Here is a 21,700-nt window from a genome sequence, read left to right on the forward strand (position 1 = left end):
TTTCAGTTTCTTTCCCAATGATGTTTTTATCAGAGAGTGCTGTATTAAAGTCACTAGCTATAATTGTTGAGCCTGTGATCTCCTTTTTCATCTTTTGGAGTGTTTGATTTACAAATTTTGCAGGTCTCTCATTACGTGCATATATGTATTATGCTCACTGGTTCTTGGTCTATTGTTCCCTTGAGCATTTTACAGCGCCCCTCCTTGTCTCTTGTTGTGGCCTGTATCTTGAGGTCAATTTGGTTAGATATTAAGATCACTACCCCTGCTTATTTTGTATTACCATTTGCTTGGTATATTTTTCTCTAGCCTTTAATTCGCAACCTGTTTTTGTCTGTATGCTTGAGATGAGTCTCCTGGAGGCAGCAGTTCATTGGGTTGTGTTTCCTGAACCAGTCTGTTAGCCTCCACCTTTTAATGCTTGAGTTCAGGCCATTGATATTGTGTTATTATATCTATCTGTGGACTCTGTGATGGCATATTGTTCCTTTTGTAATGGATATTTTCCTATGTGCCTATGGCTTATGTTGGCCTACTTTCCACCATTGAGCTGATGCTATCCTGGAGGCTGTTTCCTCTTTGTTGCCATATTGGGGGGAGTTGTTCTATGTGATGGTCTTATTTGCCCTCGGTGAATGTTGATCTTCTGCCCATACTGGATCGGCAAGTATCTTTTGTAGGGCTGGGTTTCTTTTATGTATTCTTTGAGGTTGTCCCTGTCTGGGAAGACTCTTACTTCTCCATCTAAGTAGATAATTTGACTGGGTAAAGTATTCTTGGATTTGTGTTGTTTTTCTTCAATTTTTGGAATATGTTCCTCCATTCCCTCCTCTTCTTCATCGTTTTCGCTGATAGATCTGATCATACTCTTGGGTACCTTTATACATGACTGTTTGCTTTTCCCTAGCTGCTTTTATGATCTTCTCCTTTTCCTCACAGTTGGATAGTTTGACAATTATGTGTCTTGGTGACTTCTTGGGATTCAGTCTGGCTGGTGTTCTTTCAGCCCCTTGTATGGTTCCTTGATTTTCATTTATTAAGCTGGAGAAATGTTCCTCTAAGAATTCCCTTGCTATTTTCGCTTTTGACTTCTTTGTTGTGTCTTGTTCCGATAATCCAATTATTCTAATATTGTTTCTTTTCATAGCATCTGACATGGCTCTCAAGTTTTCTTCAGCTCCTCTAATTGTCTTATTTGACTGCTTTTCTTGTTTGCTGAGGTCTGCTTGGTTGTCCTCTAGGTCACTGGTGTGATTCTCTGCCTCCTTAAGCCTCTTCTCAAGGTTTATCAGTTTGTCACTGGATTCTGTTACTTCATCCCTCAACTCTTGTATTTCACTTTGGTGAGTTGCCTTTATCTCCTCTATCATTCCATCTTTTTTCCTGCATTGCTGCCCTCATATCCTTTATGACTTTAAGCGGCATATTAAACATTTATTTTTGTGGCAAGTCAATATCTGCTTCTTGTATGCACATCCTTAGGTTCATGACTTCTTCCGGCATTGTTTTCTGTTTTTCCTGATTTTTCGTTGAAGCTTTTAGAACTGGTTGCTGTTTACATGTTGTTTGAGAGGAGCCTGGATCCATCTTCCTGTGTCAAAGATCCCTGGGCTCTCTATTTGGGGATTTGTATGAGTATTTTTATGAACAACCTGCCAGTAGCTGTTCTGAGGGGCAAGGCTATTGCTTTATTTTCCTGTGGTTTCACTCTTATCTTACCTGTCCAGAATTCTGTTACTTGGAATGTATGTTGGATATTCCTCTCATGTGGCACTAGTCGGGTTGTTGTGGGCCCATGACAGTGTCGCTTCCCCGGCATATTAATGTTCTTGGAGCACCTCGGCTGGCCTGTGGTGTTTTGCTCTGCATGTGTAGTGCTCAGGAGGACGTGCGGGTATACCCTCCTAGGTGTAGAGCTCTATATCTGGCAGGGGAATTACCGTAGACAGAGAGATCACCTTGGAGGTTGGATGGATGTTTCCACAGTACCATGGAGCCCCACAGGATTTAGGCTTGGCATGTCCCCACTTTTTGTAAGGGAGAACCCCCTGCTTCTCGGTGTGTGTTGGAGGACCATCTTGAATTCCACAGCTACTTGCCACGCCAATAAATGTGGGTGGGAGTTCCCCCAGTTGGGCCTTCAGAGTTGCCCTAGGCAGAGGGGAGTTGACTGGAGGCTGATAGTGTCTTGTGACAAGAAAGAGAGTGAAAGGAGAGAAAAAAGAAAGAGGAAGAAGACACAGACTGAGGCAATAATTCCAAGTAAACTGACACCCACTCATCAACGCACAACTAAAATGCATAGAGTAAACAAAGGTGAAAACAGTAAAAAAAGAATGAAAGAAAAGAAAAAACTAAAAAGGAGAACTAAATCTGTTGAGGCTGTGGTAGGAAATAAAGAAAAGCTTGAATGAGCAGAGAAAGAAGAAAACATGTAAGAAGAGGGCAATGAAAGAAAAAAGGAAGGAGAAGGAGAAAGAATTTTAAAAAGAGTTAAAGAAATAGGTGACCCTGTGCTGTGTTGTGTGTAGCACTGACTCATCTTGTGTGCAGTACTGTGTTAGGCGTCAGGCTGCCCACTGGGAGGACAGGGTTGCCCTAGGCCGAGTGTAGGGGTCTGGGAACCAGCAGTGGCATGTGAAAGGAATGAGAGGGAGCAGAGAGAATCATACAATCAAAGAGGAAGGTGCAGAGAACAAAGACAGAGGAATGAAATAAAAAGAGAATAAAGAGAAAGAAGGAAATAAACCCAATTGAATTCACTAAGATTGGCTGTGATGGTAAAGAGGGAGGAGAGAAAGAAGGAAGAAATAAAGAATAAAGAGATAGCTGATCCCTGATTGCTTGAATGTGGGGCCAGAGGGGTTTAGACCCTGTCTCCCTCCCCTCCCCCCAATGGCAGGTTGGTGTGCCCTTTTAATTCCGGGACCTAGTGGTGCTGGGCAGAATTGTCCTAGTTGACGAGATCGCCTTAGAGGTTTGACGGAGGTTTCGTCTGCAGCGCAGTGCAGTATAGGTGTTTGTCCCAGTTGCCTTGTTTGGTGTACAACACTCCGACGGAGGGCAGGCCCGGAGTTCCTCCTGCTATTATGGGTTGATTTGCCCTAAGTGGAAGGTAGTGAACTGGAAGCCAGCTAGTGCCATGTGATAAGAGAGAGCAGGAACGAAGAGGAGAAAGAGGGAAAATAAAGAAAAGGAGGGATAAAATAGATATAGAGAAAATAAAACCCCAACACCTGAGCTCCTTGAGACTGAGTGCAGTTGGAAACTTAGAAGGGCTAGTGAATAAAGAGAAGAAATAGAGTAGTAGGTAAGGAGATAACTGACACTTGATCACCTGCCCGTGAGGCTGGAGGAGTTCCCACTCTTCCTCAAGGTAGCTGGGGTGGTGTACCTGTTTGATGTAGGGTTCCACAGATGCTGTGTGGGATTACTTCAAAAGCAAGATCACACCTGTGGCCAGGGGTCACTTGTGTGCTGGAGTTTGCAGGTGTACCTGCCTTGTGCTGTATGTAGCACTGCAGCAGGAGCTGGGAGGGGGCACTAGGGTGTTCTCTCAAGCCCTGTCTAGGGCCCCAGGACAGGCAGGGTCTCCCCAGCTATGTGTAGAATCACTAAGCGGGAAGCTGTGCTTATTGCCCTATCTAGTCTGCTGGTGCTTACTAGATCAGAGGATTTTATTTATTTTTTATCCCCCTGGCCAGCTAGAATAAAATCAAATGAAAATATCTCTCACAGTCACTGGGCTGCTGCTCCTTGCTGTTTAAAGCAGACACTTGCTACACTGGGTCTTTGTTATGCTAAAAGCCACCAGACCTGTAGCTGAGTTCTGGCATTCCTTAGCCAGGTTACTTCTTATGCTGATTTATGTTAAGGGCCTCACCTATGTGCTCCTTGAAGCTGAGCAACTAGACTTGGGTTTGAGTTTTAAACCAATAATATATATTTAACCCTTAAAAAATTATGCTTGTGATGTGCTCCGATTTGGGGGATGTCAGGGTGACCCCCAGAAGGGGAGATCCAGGTTATTAAGGGGGTTGTTTCCTTTTTGGTGAATTGGAACTAAATTTTCTCCCTGGACTCTTGACTTTCTGCCTATTTTCTCCCACACCACGATTTTCCTGAGGTAATAATATACTTTTTCTTCCACTCTAAATTATGGCTACCCACCACCACCATTCCCCCTGGCCATAAACTCAAGGAAGCCAACTGTGCGGAGAGCTCCAGAGTGGGAGTCCCCTCATGTCTGGGATTCTGTCCCCTCTTGGGTGTACGCCTGCAGAAATCTCTACTCCTGGCAAGGGCACAGCTGGCCCCTTAGGGCTCGCCGAAGCTAAAGCGCTTTACAGCGTTCTTGGTTTGCTTTGTGACTGGAAATCCCACACAAAAGGGGGTTCAGGAGAAACCTTGGTACCCTAGTTCTAGTTTCAGGACTCCACCTCCCTGTTTCCTCCACCTTACCTCCCAATTTTCTGGTCTGGCAGCAGGAGCTCTGGACGGATGAGTCCCATCTGGTCATCATTTTCTCCCCTCCTTCTCTGCCATCATCATTTTCAAAGCATTCTCTTCTCACTTGAGCCCCAGATATCAGCTTGCCATTTCTTCCCACCCTCCCTCAGAAACCCTTGATAAGTTATAGATTATTATTTCCATATCCTCATCCTCCATTGCTCCTCACCCACATTTCCATTATTGGTCTCCTTGTGAGGGTGTTATAGGTTGATCCCTGTGATCAATTTCCTCTTTCTCCCCCACCCTTCACTAATCCTCCTGGTATCTCTACTCTTGTTGTTGACCCTGAGGGGTTTGTCTATGCTGGATTCCCTGTGTTGTGGGCTCTTCTCTGTAGTAGTGTGCAAGCTCTGGTCTAATCCGATTTGTAAGGTAGAATTGAGGTCATGATAGTGGGGTGAAGGAAGCACCAAAGAGCCAGAGGAAAGTTGTGTGTTTCATTGGTGCTATACTGCACCCTGACTGGCTCATCTCTTCCCTGTAACCCCTCTGTGAGGAGATGTCCATCTGTCTAGAGATGAGCATTGAGACTCCAATCCATGCCCCCCCCCGCCCCCCCATAGAAATTCACTTTGGGTATGATTTTGTTCTGGGTCTTAGATGCCTGATACCAGATCCGATCAACAACTTATGATCACACAGGTTGGTGTGCTTCTTCCATGTGGGCTTTGTTGCTTCTGAGTTAGAGATGCCCACTTGTTTATCAAGTCTTTGTTTGTTTGTTTATCAAGTCTTTAATACCCCAGACACTATATCTTTTATAGCCAGGCACCATCAGCTTCAAAGAAACTTTTTGTTTAACTGTTCTCTCATCTTTGTTTCAATGTTTTGTTTATTTTCTAAATTTTAAATTACTTTAAAATTAATTTTTAAAATTAAATTTTAACTTACTTCCATTCTTCTGCTAGCTTAAGGCCAAATTGCCCCTCACCCTTCTGGTTTATTAATCTGACTGCTTATGTCACTGATTTAATTTTTTAAAAACATTTTATTAGGAGCTCATACAACTCTTATCACAATCCATACATATACATACATTGATTGTATAAAGCACAATTTTTTTCTTTTAAAAAATATATAAATTTTCCATTTCTCTGCATGTCACACATTTTGATAAGTGGAATTTCATTTTTATTTTGTTTAAAATATTTAAAATTTGTTCTTGTAAAATTGTTTTTGAGTTTCTCATCTTTAGCCTATATTTTATATAGTAAGCATATTTATACTTTTAAAATATTTGCGGTTTCAAACTATATTGGTTTTTATTTAATTCCATTATAATCTGAAAATGCATTAAAATTATTTCTATTGTTTTAAGTTTCCTAAGTATAGTCTATGACCCAGAATGTGGCCCATCTTGGTGTGAATTCCCCTTATGAGTTTAAATAGAAGGTGTATTCTTATGTTTTGGATGGAGTATTCTGTAAAGTTAGATTAAGTTGGTAGTGTTGCTGCTGAGGCCGTCTATATTATAGATTTTTTTTTTTGCTTGCTTGGTCTATCAAATATTGACAGGAATGTTGAATCTGCAACTATGATTGATTGTGAATATATCCTTTTAGTTCTATCAGATTTTACATTACATATTTGACAATCTTTTGTTAGGTGAATATTCATTTTCCAGTGTTTTGATCTTTTTTTGCACAGTATGATCGGATGTTTTATGTTTCAGTTCCATAGTACCTATTTTTTGTATGTGTTTGTACATATATGTGTATGTGTACAAATGTGTAGGATGTCCCCAAGGCCACGTCCTGATTCAGTAATTATCTAAGAGGAGTCAGAGGACACAACAGTCCTTCTCATGACTATGATTTATTACAGAGAAAAGATACAAAATAAAATCAAAGAGATCAAGGTGTGGACCACAATCCATAGTAAATGCACAAGTTTCCAAGAATGTTCTCCCAATGAAATCTTATGGGGCATGCTTGTTTCCTCCAAAAATGAGCTTTGACAACATGTGTGAAACATTTCTCAGGAAAATTCAATGCAGATTCAGGCCTAGGGTTTTTTTTTTTTTTTTTTCAATTTTACCTGCCCTATTTTTTTAAAACATTTTATTAGGGGCTCCTATAACACTTATCACAATCCATACATATGCATACATCAATTGTATAAAGCACATCCGCACATTCCCTGCCCCAATCATTTGCTCTCCACTTAAGCCCTTTGGATCAGGTCCTCTTTTTTTCCCCCTCCCTCCCCTCTCCCCGCTCCCTCATGTGCCCTTGGTAATTTATACATTGTTATTTTGTCATGTCTTGTCATATCCGGAGTCTCCCCCCCCCCCCCTTCTCTGCCGTCCATCTCCCAGGGAGGAGGTCACTTGTGGATCCTTGTAATCAGTTCCCCATTTCCAACCCACTCACCCTCCACTCTCCCAGCATTGCCCCTCACACCCTTGGTCCTGAAGGTATCATCCACCCTGGATTCCCTGTGCCTCCAGCCCCCATATGCACCAGTGTACAACCTCTGCCCTATACAGTCCTGCATGGTAGAATTTGGATCATGGTAGTTGGGGGAGGAAGCATCCAGGATCTGGGGGAAAGCTGTGTTCTTCATCGGTACTACCTCACACCCTGACTGACCCATCTCCTCTCCTAAACCCCTCTATGAGGGGATCTCCAGTGGCCTACACTTGAGCCTTGGGTCTCCACTCTGCTCATCCCCCTTCATTCAATATGGGGTATATATATATATACATATATATATATATACATACACACACACACACACACACATATATACATGTACATGTATTTATCTTTTTTTTGTGCATGATGCCTTATACCTGGTCCCTTTGGCACCTCGTAATCACACTGGCTGGTGTGCTTCTTCAATGTGGGATTTTTTGCTTCTGAGCTAGATGGCCGCTTGTTCACCTTCAAGCCTTTAAGACCCCAGACACTATCTCTTTTGATAGCTGGGCACCATCAGCTTTCTTTGCCACATTTGCTTATGCACCCATTTGTCTTCAGCGATCCTATCATGGAGGTGTGCAGCCAATGATATGATTTTTTTGTTCTTTGATGCCTGATAACTGATCCCTTCGGGACCACTCGATCACACAGGCTGGTGTGTTCTTCCATGTGGGCTTTGTTGCTTCTGAGCTAGATGGCCGCCTGTTTATCTTCAAGCCTTTAAGACCCCAGTCACTATCTCTTTTGATAGCCGGGCACCATCAGCTTTCTTCACCACATTTACTTGTTCACCCACTTTGGCTTCAGCAGTGGTGTCGGGAGAGTGAGCATCATAGAGTGCCAATTTAATAAAAGAAAGTATTCATGCATTGAGGGAGTGCTTGAGTAGAGGCCCAAGGTCCTTCCGCCACCTCAATACTAAACCTATACATGTAGACACTTAGATCTATTTCCCCATCCTCATATATATGTTTGCATGTACATGTCTTTGTCTAGACCTCCATAAATGCCCCTTGACTCCCAGCTCCTTCCTCCATCTCCCTTGACTTTCCTCCTGCCCCACTACCATCCTCCGTTCCCACCTGGGCTACAGCTATACCTCTTCTCTATGCAACCTTACCCTTGATCATTCCCCCCAGGCCTGCCACTCCCCCCCTCACTACCATTTTGGGTCCCATGTTGTTCCCTTGTCCCTTTGTTTGTTAACACCACTTCCTTACCTCCTTACCCCTCCCCCACCCCAAGTCCCCCCGGATATTTCTGTCCCATTGTTTTTCCTCCAGATAGTTCATCCAGCCTGTCCTATTCAGACAGACCTGTGGAGACACTAACATGCACGAAAACAAGACAGAGGAAAACAAAGCAACAGTATACAACCAGACAACACAACAACAAAAACAAACCACTGACAAAGAACAAAACGAAACACTTCACAAAAGAAAGGCTTGTAGTTCGTTCAAGGATCGTTTGCTGGCCCTTAGGAGCGTTTTCCAGTCCAGTCTGTTGGGGCACTACGCCCAGGCCCCAAAGTCCACTTTCAGCATTCCCTGGGGACCTTGCCACTCCATTCCCTTGCTGTTCCGCTGCACTCCCCCAGTGCTTTGCCTCGGTATGGTGGGATCAGGTCAGGTGCAATTCCCACACTGTGTCTCCGGTGCTGTCCCCTGTATCGCCCTTAGTCACTGAGGGGCATCAAGTCTCATAATAGGGCCAGCCATGTTGTTCTCTCTGTGGACTGGCTGCTCCACTCAGGAACATCATCCTCAGAGCTTGGTGGGCCAGGCTGTGCTCCACTCTCTCCTCCTGCCCCTCCATCTGCTCCTGTGTGCTCTGATCAGATATGTCTATCTTCCAGAGCTGCAGAATCAATGTCGTCCTTTGAAACAAATTATTTTTCGGGGATGGGCAGGAATCCACTTAATTTTTGGTGCTGGGGCTAGCCTCCCAGACCTCTCTATAGGCCTAGGTTTTTTTGCAGGGGCTGTTCACAGGCACTCTGTACCTACTGCGTAAAGAACCCAAATGTCTGTGGGGTAACCGAAAGCTTAGTGATTGAAACCCACCAGCAACACACGGGAGAAAGATGAGGCTATCTTCTTCCATAAAGATTTAGTGCCTTGGAAACCCTCCTCAGGGTCACTGAGTCAGAATCAACTCCATGGTAGAGGTAGCCAGCCTATCATGTACTAAAATTCCAGGTTATTTAAACTCATGTGCTTCGGATAAAGCATATAGTTTACACACATAGTTTAAATGCAGTAAGTTATTCTTAGCAGGGAATGGTGAGAATCCTACTAAAATCCAGGTTCTCAGGTAACCAGTCTTGGGGTAATCTTCTAGCAGGTTTTTAAAAGGATACCTGCTTCAGGTCTACTATGTTAACTCTTCTCTGCACAGTACACATACTATTTCTCTTATCTTTTAAAATTCATTTCTTTGGGGGCTCATAAACAGCATTTATCACAATCCATTCATACATATATTTGTCAAGCACATTTGTATATATGCTGCCATCATCATTTTCAAAATGTTTTCTTTCCACTTGAGCACTTGGTATTAGCTCATTTCCCCCCTTCCTCCCTCATGAAACCTTGATAATTTATAAATTATTACTATTTTTTCATGTCTTACACTGACCACTGTCTCCCTTTACCCACTTATCTTTTGTTTGTCCACCCTGGGATGGTGTTACATGTAGATCATTGTAATTGATTCCCCCTTTCTCCTCCCACCTTCCCTTTACACTCTTGGTATCGCTACTCTCATTATTGGTCCTGTGGGTTTTCTCTATCCTGGATTCCTTGTGTTTCCAGCTCTTATCTGTACCCATGTACATGCTCTGTTTCTTTTGACTTTTCCTGTGTTTTTTTTAACACAGTATTAATCATTTATTTTTAGATTTTATTTACTTTTATGTTAACTATATTACATAATATTAACGTTTCATCATTCACATGTACAATTCAGTGACATAAATTATTTTTATCATAAAGGGTAATAAAAATGAGAATGGATATGGTGACAGTTGAACAAAATAATTAATTTTAAAGTTCTTGTTTACTACATCCAATATCTGTATTATCTATGGACCTATTTTCATTTCCATGTGGTAGTTTCAAAAACTAGTGTCAATTTGAGAGGATAACTGGCCAGATCAATATAAGACCGGTTCCTAGCAGTGAGTAACTTTGAATCTCCCCCACACACCTGCAGAGCTGACCAGAGCTGGCTAAAGTGACCTGTCAGCAGGTTTTCAAGTTTTTTTTCTTTTACTCACAGCCCGTTTAGCTCATGGCCCATTTTGTTCATGGCCTGTTTGGCTCATGGCATGTTTTGTTCTCAGCCCACCGCCCTGCACCTGCATGAATACACCCGGAATCAGGAAGACACCTTACATTCCAGAAACCCGCACATACCTGTATCTCTCAATCCCTGACTCCTTTACTTTATATGGACTCAAGGCAGTTCAGTCACATGCTCCTTGGCAATATAAACACCACTCCTGTAGTCTGGAGTGTGACTTCCTTGGCCAGATCACAGTGAACCGTAGGACTTCGCCCAGGCTGGGTTTTCCTTCCCAATAAAGCCTGTTTGCTCAAATTAGATTGATTTGGTCTCTGGCACCTCTTGAATACCTTACAATAATGAGTGAAGGGGTGGAGTCTGACCTGTCAATCAATATGCAACCAATGAGGCCTCTGTTTGGGCATGGCCTTCTGACAATTCTGGGAACTCCTGTATGTCCTCCTTTAAGGTGGGAGACACTCTCTCTTTCTCTCTCTGCTCACTCCCTGAGAGATGCTCTACAGACAAGACAAATGGTGCTATGCCCTGAGAGCTGGAGAAACCACATAGACCTGCCTGATGTAACCAGACCTCTGGAGCTGCAGAAACCATGTAGAGACGCCTGCCAGTGCAGAGATGCTCACAATGCCACTGGATCCACAAGACTTCCAACCTGTCCCATCCCGCGGGACATTAACAACGTGGATACCTGAAAGAGGGACTGGGAATGAAGATGGGCAAGGGCGCCAGAAATGGAGGCAAGACAGGAATCTGATCAAGCCGCGTTTATTGAGCTGAGAGCAGAGGTTTAAATAGCCAGCGAAGGGCGGGCACCATTACGTCACATATAAATAAGGTACAGCTGAGGTAGCCAATAGTTGTGCATCTCCTAAATAAGGAAGAAATGGCGGGCAACTGATCAAACAGGTAAGTATGCTAATGAAGCATACCAGGTGGCTTGGGGGAAATGCCACCAGTCATGTATTGACCGATGAACATAGCAGCTGCTAGTGAAAGAGCACCAATCCTAGCAAGGGTCAAGACAGCCACCATCTGGCGGGAATGAAACAAAGGGCAGTAAAATCACAGGGCACAGTTTGTATGGAAGGAAACAGAGTAAATTCATAAAGGTCGTACATGGCTTAAATCCAGGGTAGGGGGACACGCAGTTCCCTACACCAACCCACTGGCCGGTGATCATGCTGCATTCAGCGTCATTGCATTCACATCATTTGTTAGTCTGAAGATGACTTTATAGATTGGTATTAGAAATATGGGCTAATATTGGACTTATGGAATTGATCTGGACTGCGCAGGGATGTTTTCACAATATTCAATCAGTGTCGATGCTCCAGTCTATCCAGAACTGAAAGGCCGGACTAGGGTCATGATAGTGGGATTGAGGAAGCCTCAAAGAACCAAAGGAATATTGCAGAGGTATTTTGTGTGTTTCATTGGTGCTATACTGCACCCTGGTTGACTCATCCCTTCCCTATGACCCTTCTGTGAGGGGGATCATCCACACACGGATTTTGGGTCTCTCTGATCCAACCCCTTTCATTTTCAGCAATATGGGTTGTTTTTTTTTTCAGGGGTGGGGGAGGGCGGCGGGCGGTGAGGCTTCCGGTATCTGTTATCTGATTCCTTCAACACCTCATGATCGCACAGGCTGGTGTGCTTCTTCCATGAGGCTTGTTGCTTCTCTGCTAGATGGTTGCTTGTTTAACTTCAAACCTTGAAGAGTCCAGATGCTATATCTTTTGATAGTGAGAGACCATCAGCTTTCGTCACCACATTTGCTTTCGCACCCATTTTGTCTTCACTGATCATGTTGGGAGGGTGAGCATCACAGAATAGCAGGTTGTTAGAACAAAGTGTTTTTGCATTGAGGGAGGGTTTGAGCAGAGGCCCAAAGTTCAACCACTTCCTCAGTGCATTGCCATATAATTATATGTACATAGGCATTTATTTATTTATTTCATACCCCTATTTTTATGAATTAATATTTTTACATTCTTGCACACCTATGTTTATACCTCTATCTATAGCCTTGCTTCTTAGGTTTCTCCTCTGTTTTCTTTCTCCTGCCCCACCATCACGCTTGCCTTTCTTCTGCCTCTTAGTAACTTCTCTCAGCTAGATTGCTGTTGCTTCATACCACTGGCATCTCTATGTCCTCTTCGTTGTTAATCTTAATCCCCTAGTTGTTCCCCTGTCTAATGGTGTTGTTTGCTCACTGCTCCTTTTCCCTGTCTTCTCCTCCCAAGTCCCTCTGGAGCTGTTGGTCCAGCTTTCTCATCAGGCTTGCTTCCTATACCTATCTTTCATAGGTATGCAAAACAACCATAACAGAGACAAAACAAAATGAAAAGAAAAGCTTGAATAAAAAGAAAAAACAAAACAAAAAAAACTTGCAGGAAAAAGGAAAAAGCATACGTTAAAAAAAATAAGCATACATAGTTTCAGGTCTGTCCGCTGACCTTTATGACTATCTCCCCACCGGTCCTGGGTGGTTCTGGGAACTTCTCCTAGCCTGAAGTCTATTTTGGGGGCTCCTCAGGGTTTTGGTGACTTTGCTTTCCTCCCATTACTGATCTGTTACAGACATTGTGTTTTAAAAGTAGAAACTCTGGAAATAGATCTTTTTCAGCAGAGGGGATTCATCCTTTTGGGTGGTGGGTGGGGATATGTACATAGAATGTAGACACATTAATTTAGTCATGGGACTTTAATTCAATCATAACTGGAGCTTGGTCAGGGCATGTGCTATATTCACTTTGTAAATATATATTCATTTTAATCTTACTCATTTTAATAATGTCAAAGAAAAAGAAAGCTAATTCTATTTCATAATATCAAGTTATTTTTATTAAGGAAGTAACTCCTTAATGTAAGTAATTTAGTCGTTACTTCCTTAATAGAAATTAACTTGATATTATGAAATAGAACTAGTTTTAATTTGCTAACTCTAGTACAATTTATACATATCGCTAACTCCTGCAAATCTTATTTTAGAACAGAAATCTTGTTTGTTTGTGTTCCTTAATAATATTCCAAGCAAGTAGAATACTTTTAGACCCTTAGTGAAACCTAATTTGTGCAAAATATTTTAAATTTTCTTATAAAATATATAACAAATCAAGGTATATAATATTCCATTATATGTAGTATTTCTCAATAAACTCAGATTACTTCTATTAAATCTTTTACATATCATATACCTCTGACAACTTCATATAGAAAAGGAATATTCTGTTAGCTGTTACAGGTGTCTTTCAAGGATGTATGTGTGGACTTCACCCAGGAAGAGTGGTATCTTCTGGACCCGGCTCAGAAGATACTCTACAGAGACGTGATCCTGGAAAATTACAGCAACATTGTCTCAATTGGTAAAGATATCCCCTTCCCTCATGTAACTATTATGCATTGCTGAAATTTGTGAGCTTCCTGTAAGATTTTCTGGTTAGAAGCTTGAGATTTTGGGTTCTGAATTGACTAAACCCTTTTGTCACCATAAAAAAAAACTGTTTTTTTTCCTGCCTAGCTATTGTTTCATTTGGGTATATTCTTTGAGCAGCCCTTGAAGTTCTATATTTTTTTCAGTCTCTGAATCCAAAGTGTTTAAATCATCCTTGTATAATTTTTTTCTTAACAGGATATTGTGTTACTAAGCCAGAGGTGATCTTCAAGATAGAGCAAGGAGAAGAGCCCTGGATATTAGAGGAGAGATTATCAAGCCCGTCTCACTCAGGTATGTTAGTGAGCTTTCAGGCAGATGAAATCCAGAGGATTTTAGATAAAAGTTAATTGGATTAAGAATTTACCATCTTTGGAATATTTTTATAAATATTTTTTGAGCCACAGACCTTCGGAAGTTGAACAAACACATTTGGCCCATGTCTCTAAGTTATTTAACACTCCCCTTCCAATGTCATTCTCACTCATAAATGCTTTCCTTTTTTTCTTAAATATGAGAGAAATTTACTTATACCCATAACTTATATTTAGGCTGTTTCCTTTGAGATACCTTTTGTTCGTTTCTCTTTTCTAGCTGTGAACATAATTTACCTTTTGTCATTGTTTTTGGATATATTTTTAGCTGATATTTATTCATATAATTTATTCAGTAATATAATGAATACTCATTATAACCCAGTAATGTTTCAGATAATTAACAGAATAATGTTCCTGTTATCAAAATGTATACAAGAAGTCTTCAAAAATATCATGGAAAAGTGGAATTAAAAGATATTCTTTTTCCCACAAACTCTTACATATCTCTTTGCATATTACAATGATGGGCAAAACACAGCACATGCATGCATATATCACACCCACACAATGTTGGGTGATGGTAAGTACTGTGAATCATTAAAGCGGATATGGAAAAGGTGGTATATGCCATTTTTGGCAAAGAGATCAGAAAATACCTATCTGATGAGCTCCAAAGTAGAGCTGAGACTATATTAATAAGTTAAGAGTGAGTTGTGTCCATTCTTAGTATTCTAGGTTGAGGGAACCTATGCTGAACTTCTCATATATAGATGTGTTTGTGGGGTACCAGCTCCCACAATCAAATGTATCCAAGAAGCGGTTGTGTAATTGAGGGGTAAAGTTAAAGAGACATCAGACAAGATAAGGCATGCAAGGGTTTACCTCTGGGACCACCAATATTTCAGGAGCCAGGTTCATGCAGAGAGAGAGAATATATTTCCAACTAAGGTTTCTATACATGCAAGCCCCCTTAATTACAGGTAACTGCACTCATAATTTAACCTTAAAGGTCCCTGAGTACATTGGAGGAGTAATCTAACACCAGTGCTGGGCCAGGTAAGGGGGACTGGCTGTCTTCAGAGCCTAGAGACCAATAGCACATGTCTGTTGCTATAGTTAAAGCTGCTGTCTAGATAGCAATTAGCCGTGAACTTGTAAGAGAAAACTTTAAGGTAGCACTGTTATGGAAGGATACACTGGGGAACAATATTAATTATGAGAATGTGATTGGGACTCACCTCCAACGCACAAGGGTGAAGACCTCCCACCACCCCGGAAACCCAGCCTGCCAGTCTTCTTAATATATGAGACTAAAGGATTCATCCATATATACTCTCTTCCCTTTTTCTGCTTCCCATTTGTGTTCTTTGAAGTGTTTGAAGTACGGTAAGGAAGCTAGCATATTTTGTGTGATATGAAAACCCTTGTGAATAAATATAGATCAGATAATAAAGTCATGTGTGATTTACAGTGTTTTAAAAAAAACATTTTATTGGGGGCCCATACAACTCATCACAATCCATACATATCAATTGTGTAAAGCACATTTGTATATTCGTTACCCTCATCATTCTCAAAACATTTGCTTTCTACTTGGGCTCTTGGAATCAGCTCCTCATTTTTCACTTTTCCCTCCCTTCCCGCTCACCTCTCCCTCTCTCACGAATCCTTGATAATTTATAAATTATTAGTATTTTTTCATATCTTACACTGCCTTTTCTTACATCTCATATCTTACATCTCCCTTCACCCACTTTACTGTTGTCCATCCCCCAGTGAGGAGGTTACATGTAGATCCTTGTAATCGATTCCCCCTTTCTATCCCACCTTCTCTCCACTCTCCCAGTATCACCACTCTCACCACTGGTCCTGAGGGGTTCATCTGTCCTGAGTGATTTACAGTTTCAAAGATCTCTGACTCTGTGCAGTGAATATACTGTGGTAGGTGGGTGGTGATTAGATATAAACAAAGAAGAAATATCAGTTAGGAGAATATTAAATACTTTAGAGGACAGAGAATAGTCACCAAAGCTATGCTGGAGTGCTGAAGGTAGTAAGAAGTGGTAGGTTTATGCATAAATGTATTTTAAAAAATCAATACTGTGTTTTTGGTGAAGGTTTACACAGCAGTTTAGGTTCACATTAAGTTATTTCTATGCAAGTTGTTCAGTGGCATTGGTTATATCCTTTACAGTGTGTAAACATTCTCATTGTTTTTGTTACAGATGTTCTAGTTCCATTAATCTAGTTTCTCTGCCTTCTTATATTCTAATCTTTGTTTTGAAATAGTCATTGTTTGGTCTCATATACGTGAGTTTAAAAGGACAATACTAATGTATGATATTCATTATTTTTTTGAGCAAATTTGTTATTTTTCTACAAGGTAACCTTAGATTGGTTTCAATTCAAGGCTTGAAGAGTCGTAAAGCAATGGTCCCAAGAATCCTCCAGTATCAACCAGTCAACCAGATCTGTTTAGAGCTTTGGAATTTGAAATTTGAGTGCACATGGTTTTTCAATTGTCACTGACCATCTATTTTGGCCATGATTAGAATGATTAGTAGTGGTAGCTAGGCACCATCAATTCTTCTGGTCTTAGGGTAGATATAAACTACATGCCCTTTTGTATATTAGTTGCTTTGTTGAATCTTTGGTTTTCTTCTTTTTTTGCTCTAGACAAGTAGAGATCAGGAGTTGTTATCCTAGCTAGTATCTCACAAGACTGCAGACACTACTAACTAAATTAAGATGTAGACCATGACTTTAGAAGCTATGTATATTATGCCAGTTGACCAGAATGTGCCATAATATTGTGATCTTCATCCTTTAAACCCAGAAATCCAATCATGTGATGTATTTAGATATGTTCTAGAATTATCTGTTAACTGCCCCTTTGCCCTTTACAAATGAATACATATATACATGCACACACATTTTGCTTATCCATTTATCCACTGTTGAGCATTTGGGGAGTTTGTATATCTTGACTTTTATGAGTACAGACAGTCCACAGGTTTCTATCAGCCAACTTATAGGAAATGCATATTTGCCCTTTAATGTTATATAACTTTGCCTTCACTTTGAAATGATTGAACTGACCCTTACTGGCAACAAATTCTTCATGACAACCAACTTCACATGTTGCTTTTAAATCACTGAAAGCCTTTAAGCCTTTCTTTTCTGATAACTTTTCCAAAGTTTATGAGATGAAGTCTTGCCGTTCTAGTTTCTAAGGAGCATTCTGACTTCACTTCTTCCAAGGTGATATTCTTTTAGACCACGGTGCTTACAACATTCTTCACCAATACCATATTTTAAATCCTTTTATTATTTTCTGGTCTTCCTTATTCACTATCCAGTTTTCCCATACTTTCAAGGTAATTGAAAATACCTTGGCTTGAGTCAGGCACACCTTAGTCCTCAAAGTGGCATGTTTGCTTTTTTTTTTAATTTAAAGAGATCTCATGAAAGAGATTGGCTTAATGCAATTTGTTGTTTAATGTCTTAGCTGCTGTTTTCACGAGCACTCATTATGGATCCAAGCAAGATGATTGTTGTCTATTAGTTGAATCGTGAGGATTTTGATTGTCTGTACATTGAGTTGTAATTCATACTGAAGGCTATAATCCTTGATCTTCATCATTCCTCAGCAAGTGCTTCAAGTTCTCGTTTTCAGCAAGCCAGATTGTGTCATGTGTATATCACATATTGTTAATGAACATTCCTCCAATCTTGATGCCTTCATATAGCCCAACTTCTGGAATTATTTGCTTACCATAGAATGAGTATAGTGGAAGAATGAATACAACCCAGACACACCTTTCCTGATTTTAAACCATGCAGTATTCTCTTACTCTGTTTGAATAATTGCTTCTTGATCAATGTACAGGCTCCCCGTGAAGGTATTACCCGTTCTTCATGATGGATGGTATCTATAGTTTTTTTTAGCATCTATGCAGTTGAATCCCTTTCCTTAGTAGATGAAACACAGAAAATATCTTTCTGGAATTCTCTGCTTTTTGCCAAGACCCATCTGGTGTTAACTAATGGTATCTCTGAGTCCACATCCTCTTCTGAATCTGGGTTGGATTTTTGGCAACTCCCTGTTAATGGACTTGAATTATCCTCAACAAAATTTTACTTTCATGTGATATTGTTCAATAATTTCTACATTTTTGGGGGTTGCATTTTTGGAATAGATTAATATATGTTTATTTTTTTAGTTGATTGACCATGTGGCAGTGTTCCAAATTTCTGGAAAAATGAGTGCCTCTCCTGATGTATCAATTTGTAGAAACATTGAAATTGGTATTCCGCCAACTTCTAGACCTTTATTTTTTGGCTAGTGCTTTCAGTGCAATGTAGATATATTTAATACTGTTGACTCTTGTTCACATGCTACCTCTTTTAAATGGTTGAATGTCAACCTATTTTTGATACAATGACTATGTATTCTTTCTATTGTCTTTTGAATTATTTGACATTTTATTAGGGGCTCATACAACTCTTATCACAATCCATACATATACATACATCAATTGTATAAAGCACATCTGTACATTCTTTGCCCTAATCATTTTCAAAGCATTTGCTCTCCATTTAAGCCCTTTGCATCAGGTCCCCTATTTTTCCCCCTCCCTCCCCGCTCCCCACCTCCTTCATGAACCCTTGATAATTTATAGATTATTATTTTGTTATATCTTGCCCTATCTGGCGTCTCCCTTCACCCCCTTTTCTGTTGTCCGTCCATCCCCCAGGGAGGAGGTCACATTTAGATCCTTGTAATCAGTTCCCCCTTTCCAAACCACTCACCCTCTACTCTCCCAGTATCGCCCCTCACCCCCTGGTCCTGAAGGTATCATCCACCCTGGATTCCCTGTGCCTCCAGCTCCTATGTGCACCAGTGTACAACCTCTGCTCTATCCAGACTTGCAAGGTAGTATTCGGATCATGGTAGTTGGGGGGGGAGGAAGCATCCAGGATCTGGGGGAAAGCTGTGTTCTTCATCGGTGCTACATCGCCCCTGACTGACTCATCTCCTCCCCTAGACCCCTCTGTGAGGGGGTCTCCCGTGGCCGACAAATGGGCTTTGGATCTCCACTCTGCACTTTCCCCTTCATTCACTATGGTAAGTTTTTTTTTTTTTTTAATGATGTTTTATCCCTGATCCCTTTGGCACCTCGTGATCGCACAGGCTGGTATGCTTCTTCCATGTGGGCTTTGTTGTCCAGCACTATATTTAACAATGTTCAGTGGCTATCCCCTCAGAAATGGGTAGCCTATTCCTTCTGCATTGTGTGGAAGCACCTGCTGGTATTTGAAATACTGTTAGCATCACATCCAATATCACAGCAATATGTACACATCCACAATACGACAAAAATAGCAGATAAGTGGTGGTTGGCTGTCATAAGGGGAATGAAATGGTATTTTATGTTTTTTACATTTGTCATTTGGCTGATGAGATTAAGCATCTTTTACATGTGTATTGGCCTTTTGAATAATTTCTTTGGTGAAGTGTATATTAATGTCCTTTGGCCAGTTTTTTATTTGAGGTGCTTGTATTATTGCTGTTATTGTACTTATACCATATATACTCGTGTATAAGCTGAGTTTTTCAGCACTTTAAAAAAATCTTTTTGCGGGGCTGGATGGGGCAGAGGTTGTACACTGGTACATATGACGGCTGGAGGCACAGGGAATCCAGGGTGGATGATACCTTCAGGACCAAGGATGTGAGGGGCAATGCTGGGAGAGTGTAGGGTGAGTGGGTTGGAAAGGAGGAACTGATTACAGGGATCCTCATGTGACCTCCTCCCTGGGAGAGGGACGGCAGAGAAGGAGGGGGAAGGGATACTCCTGATAGAGCAAGATATGACAAAATAATGATGTATAAATTACAAAGGGCACATGAGGGAGGGGGGAGCGGGGAGGGAGGGGGAAAAAAGAGGACCTGATGCAAAGGGCTTAAGTGGAGAGCAAATGCTTTGAGAATGATTGGGGCGGGGAATGTATGGATGTGCTTTATACAATTGATGTATGTATATGTATGGATTGTGATAAGAGTTGTATGAGTCCCTAATAAAATGTAAAAAAAGAAAAGGGGGGAAAAAAAAGAAAGAAAAGAAAATGATTAGGGCAAAGAATGTACAGATGTGCTTTATACAATTGATGTATGTATATGTATGGACTGTGATAAGAGTTGTATGAGCCCCTAATAAAACGTTTAAAACAACAAAAAATCTTTTTATTGGGGGTTCATACAACTCTTATCACAATCGAGACATACATCCATTGTGTCAAGCACATTTATATATTTGTTGCCCTCATCATTCTCAAAATATTTTCTTTCTACTTGAACCTGTGGTATCAGTTTCTCATTTCCCCCCTCCCCACCCATCCTCCCTCCCTCATGAACCCTCGATAAGTTATAGATTATTATTTTCATATCTTATATCGTCCTCCATTGTCTCTCTCCCACTTTTCTGTTATTCGTCCCCCTGGGAGGGGGTTATAGTTTGATCCTTGTGATAGATTTCCCCTTTCTCCCCCACCCTCCCCTAATCCTCCTGGTATTTCTTCTCTCATTGTTGGCCCTGAGGGGTTTGTCTATCCTGGATTCCCTGTGTTGCCAGGTCTTATCTGTAGCAGAGTGCATGTTCTGGTCTAATGCGATTTGTAAGGTAGGATTGAAGTCATGATAGTGGGGGTAAGGAAGCACCAAAGAACTAGAGGAAAATTGTGTGTTTCATCAGTACTATACTGCACCTTGTCTGCCTCATCTCTTCCTTGTGACCCCTCTGTGAGGGGATGTCCAAACGTCTAAAGATGGGCACTGGGTCTCCACTCTATGCCGTCTTTCCCCCACCCCCCATTCACATTGGATATGATTTTGTTCTGGGTCTTAGATGTTTGATACCAGATCTCATCGATACCTCATGATCACACAGGCGGGTGTGCTTCTTCCATGTGGGCTTTGTTACTTCTGAGCTAGATGGCCACTTGTTTATCTTCAAGCCTTAAAGACCCCAGATGCTAAATCTTTTGATAGCCGGGCAACATCAGCTTTCTTCCCCACTTTTGCTTATGCACCCTCTTTGTCTTCAGTGATCATGTCGGGAAGGTGAGCATCATGGAATGCCAGTTTAATAAAACAAAGTATTTTTGCATTGAGGGTGTACTTGAGTGGAGGCCCAATGTCCATCTACTACCTTAACATATAGATATGAGTATGAGTACATAGTTCTATTCACCTACTTACATATGTACATGCCTGTATTTAGACCTCTATAAATGTCCTTTGTCTTCTGGTTCTTTCCTCTGTTTCCTTTTACTTTCCTCTTTTCCCACCATCATGTTCAGCCTTCACTCGAGTTTAGTAATTCCTTGCTACTACATTGCCCTTGATTGAGCCCAACTAGACATCCTATGCCCTTCTTGCCATTGATTTTAGTCCACTTGTTCCCTTGTCCCTGGGTTGGTTCCCAACCCCTCTCCTTTCTCCCACCTCCCCTTCTCCCGTATCCCTGGAACCATTGGTCTTGTTCTTTTCATCTCTGAATTATTTATCCCACCTATCTTACCTAGATAGACATGCAAATACATTAATAAGTGCAAAAACCAGGCAAAGTCAAACAACAAAGGAAGTCAAAATCAACAAAAATGACAATAACAAAAGAAAGCTACTGACAAAAATGGAAAAGCCT

At 41.1% G+C, this 21,700-nt stretch overlaps 1 protein-coding gene across 3 annotated transcripts in view; it reads left to right on the forward strand.

Annotated features, from left to right (window-relative positions):
* ZNF248 (zinc finger protein 248) overlaps nt 1–21,700 on the forward strand; it is an 85,287-nt gene that overhangs the window by 17,265 nt on the left and 46,322 nt on the right. For 2 of the 3 annotated variants that reach the window (XM_075546787.1, XM_075546789.1), the window contains exons 4-5: nt 13,480–13,609; nt 13,876–13,971. In XM_075546787.1, the coding sequence (XP_075402902.1) occupies nt 13,480–13,609; nt 13,876–13,971 (226 nt within the window). Of the gene's footprint in view, nt 1–13,479; nt 13,610–13,874; nt 13,972–19,042; nt 19,123–21,700 lie in introns of those variants that run through there. The other variant, XM_075546788.1, reaches the window with a different exon arrangement.

This window comes from Tenrec ecaudatus, chromosome 4, assembly GCF_050624435.1.
Source record: "Tenrec ecaudatus isolate mTenEca1 chromosome 4, mTenEca1.hap1, whole genome shotgun sequence".
NCBI lineage: Eukaryota > Metazoa > Chordata > Mammalia > Afrosoricida > Tenrecidae > Tenrec > Tenrec ecaudatus.